The sequence below is a fragment of the Penaeus chinensis genome, chromosome 28 (genome assembly GCF_019202785.1).
Source record: "Penaeus chinensis breed Huanghai No. 1 chromosome 28, ASM1920278v2, whole genome shotgun sequence".
NCBI lineage: Eukaryota > Metazoa > Arthropoda > Malacostraca > Decapoda > Penaeidae > Penaeus > Penaeus chinensis.
The window spans coordinates 20,192,253-20,195,907 of NC_061846.1; the positions used below are offsets into that span (position 1 = coordinate 20,192,253).

General features: G+C 40.9%; 1 protein-coding gene across 1 annotated transcript in view; it reads right to left on the reverse strand.

Moving 5' to 3' along the window:
- The window catches only part of LOC125039999, a 13,404-nt gene extending 12,798 nt beyond the window's left edge, over positions 1-606 (reverse strand). The window contains exons 1-2 of the mRNA XM_047634406.1: positions 591-606; positions 1-354 (exon numbers count right to left, since the gene is read on the reverse strand). The exon at positions 1-354 is cut by the window's left edge and continues 44 nt beyond it. Coding sequence (XP_047490362.1) covers positions 1-354; positions 591-606 — 370 coding nt within the window. The remainder of the gene's footprint in view (positions 355-590) is intronic.
- Between the last annotated feature and the right edge of the window lie 3,049 nt (positions 607-3,655).

Genomic DNA, 3,655 nt, shown 5'->3' on the forward strand with positions numbered 1-3,655 from the left:
TGCAGGCGTTGTCGACGTCGGCGTAGTATCCGTAGGGCAGCCCCTCGCACGAGAACGTCTGCGCCACCTGCCCCGTGATGAACTCAGAGCCCGAGGAGAAGACGTAGGGCATCCGGGCGGAGGCGAGGCCGGCGAGGCAGAGGAGGCCGAGGACGAGGGCAGAGGAGACGGTCGCGGAGGACGAGGTGGTGGAGGAGGAGCTCATGGTGGCTGGCGTGGGCGTGCGGGGGGCGTGGACGGAGGTGAATGAGGCTTTCGAGGGCGTCGGGGAGCTCCTGAAGGTGCAGGAAGGACTAAGACGCAGGTCACTCCGGCTGAAGACAGTCGTAGGATTCGTGGTGCTTCTTGCTCTCGCTGTGGTGCGGGAAGAGAAAGAAAAAAAAAAATGAAATAAACATGGATGAAAAGATAATAAAGAAAGAGAGAGAGGGAGAAAAAAGAAAAAGAAAAAAACACACAGGGGAAAGATTGAGGGTAATTATTGCAAAGGAGCGAGAGGGAAGAAGACAGGAGAAACTTGTGCAATCATTAATTGTGTGGGGAAAATGCTGCATCATCCCGCATTGCCAAACAGGATTCGCCAAATTTACCGAACACAGACAACATCCCTGAAAAAAAAATATAGAAGAAACAATAGAGAGGGAGAGAGAAGGAGAGGAAGACAGATAAGAGGACAGGGAGAGAAGAAGAAGAAGAAAGAGAGAGAGAGAGAGAGAAAGGGAGAGAGAGAGAGTGAGCGAAAGAGACAGGAAGAGATAGCGGAAGAGAAAGGGAAAAAGAGTGAGAAACACGGTAGAGAAGGGAAGAAAGAGAGGGAGAGAACGGAAGAGAAAGAAAAAAAAAAGAGAAACACACAGACAGATAGACAGAGAGAGAGAGAGAGAGAGAGAGAGAGAGAGAGAGAGAGAGAGAGAGAGAGAGAGAGAGAGAAAGTATATATCTATTCTCTACATTCTGTGGTTTCACCCTCATCACCCCCGTGCCCGGTTGACGATAATAACCACAAGCTAAAAGCCAACAATTAAAGAAAACGGAAAATCAGGGAAAGTAAACATGATCTGCGCATGCGTACCAGGCCTCGTTATGAATTTCATGAATGAACCTTCATTTTCTCTGATTTTATTCGATGTGTATTAATCTTTTTTTTTCAGCTTACGAAAGCTTTATTTCATTTATTTAATCCCTTTGTCGAAACTTTCAGTCACGCATTTCCGTTATCAAAATTCTCATTCATTAATTGTCTAATCATTTCCGATGTTTAAACTCATAATTTCCCTTCATAAAAACTTAAAATCCTCATTCTCCTTTTCAACACGTGCGTATTTACATCTATATTCATATTTCAATCATCATATCTATCATATTTCATAGTCATTCTCATGAATCCTAAAGGAAATTCATTCATATTCCATTCCTAATTTTTTTTTTCTTCTAAAATTGAAACTATTCCTTACTCTATACTCCTTTTCAAAGCACATAAATGTTTATTTTTATTATCAGGGTCTTAAGTCCTGCATTACGTTAATCAAATACCTCTATACTAACTTACATTCGACAGAACTTGATATATCGCATGAATAAAAGACATTAATTACAAAGAAATAACTTCATGAATTCATAACTTCATCAGGGTAACATGGAACTCGGATGAAGTTGTAAATGCCTCAGTAACTTTACTTTCTTATATTTCAGTCTTTAAAGCATACATTCTGTTCATCGCTTCTTACAATCAGTCTACAATCACCTTTCAGAAACAGTTATTCATTACGTTTCCTTATACAAACACTCATTAATTGATTTATATCCATTCAAACATCTAGTTCAATTATTAATTAATTTCGCTCAATCAAATATCAAAACCCTTTTTTCCTTCAAAGCAATTATTCATATATTGAGTTTCCTAACAAAAGATTAATAATATTCATTAATAAGCATGAATTTCTTCACTTTTGAAAAGATTCCCTTAGCAACACATTCGTTTAATCTTTAAAATATTCATATATTCATTTCACTTTCAAAAGTATTCATTATTCATTCATTTCCCATTTCCGGAACACTGTTTAGCTCATTTCTACTCAAAGCCATTCAACTATTTATTGAATTCTAAAGCATTCGTTTCTCTTTTCACTCACAACAATAGAACAGTAATAGTAATAAATGAAATAATATCTTTCGTCCCCAACTCGGACGGAATATCAGTTCTTTACCCCCTCATACCCCCCTCCCCCTACTCCCCCCCAACCAAGTCCCTCCCTTAAAGGTACCCTATACCTCCTACCTTGCCCCCCCCCCCCTTCTACCCACCTCTACACGCACTCTATACCTCCCCTACACTCCCTACCCTGCCCCCCCCCCCTCTCTACCCCTTACCCTACACGCCCCTCCCACCGATTATTACATAAGAGGTTTTACTGTAACCTTCGGGTGGGGGGGGGGGGAAGGGGAGTGGGGGGGAGGAGGGGGAGGGAGGGGCATCGAGTCAGGCAGAGGCGCATGAGAGAGAGCGTAAGGTCAGGCTTGTCAGGGGGGCGGGGGGTGTAGGGGGAGGAAGAGGGGTCACGCAAGGGAAGACGGTGAGTAATGGGGAGGAGGGAGGGAGGAGGGAGAACGGGGGGGGTGGGGGGAGCAGGTAGGAAGGTAAATAGAAGATTTCTCTCGGTCGTCAAGTGAGGGGAAGACGAAGAGAGAAGAGAGAGGGAAGAGAGAAGACGAGAGACAGGGGCGATTAATGTGGAGGGAAAAAGAGAGGGGAAGGATAAAGGGAAAATGTAGAGAGACTGACAGACAGACAGACAGAGAGGGAGAGAGAGAGAGAGAGAGAGAGAGAGAGAGAGAGAGAGAGAGAGAGAGAGAGAGAGAGAGAGAGAGAGAGAGAGAGAGAGAGAAAGAGGGAGAGAGAGAGAGACAGACAGATAGATAGACAGACAGACAAACAGACAGTCCTACTGACAGACAGAGAAACAGACAGCGAAAGCAAGAAAAACAAAGGTAAGAAAAAAAATTAAATGACTAGGAATCCGACACTCAAGAACGAATGAAAGGGAAAGGGGGAAGAAATAAAAAGAAACGAAGAAAATACAAAACCGAGAACAAAGAAATTGCCGAGACACTCTAAAATGGAAATGAAGAATTTCGAAAGAGGTATTCCAGGCAAATTACGTAGTCTGAAGATTTTATAAACATATATTAACAGTGGAATAAATTGGAATTTCGAAATGTAAAGAATTAGATTAGAGAAGAAAAAGGATCCATACACGATACATACATTTTTTTTTTTTTTTATGAAAAGAAAAGACTGTATAAAAAAATATATATCTTATAAAAATAATGAATATCAAAGAGTTAAAAGAAGGTATAGAGAGCATTGCGATTGGAAATTATACTATGATCTAAAAGCCAAAATGGTATAGATAGAAGCAAAATATAAAATGAAAAATAAATGAAAAACAAAAATTCTTGTCATTCGAAAGTTGTTTTAACAAGAATCCAGATACTGATGCTGTTGAAACGGACAAATATACATATCTCATACATCTAAAAATTATATCGTGCGTTCGCTTAATAAGCAATAAAAACCGCGTAAAGATTACAAAGAAATAAAAAGGACGCTGAGATGATGAAATTGACGAATTTCCTGACACAACCTACTCTCCCC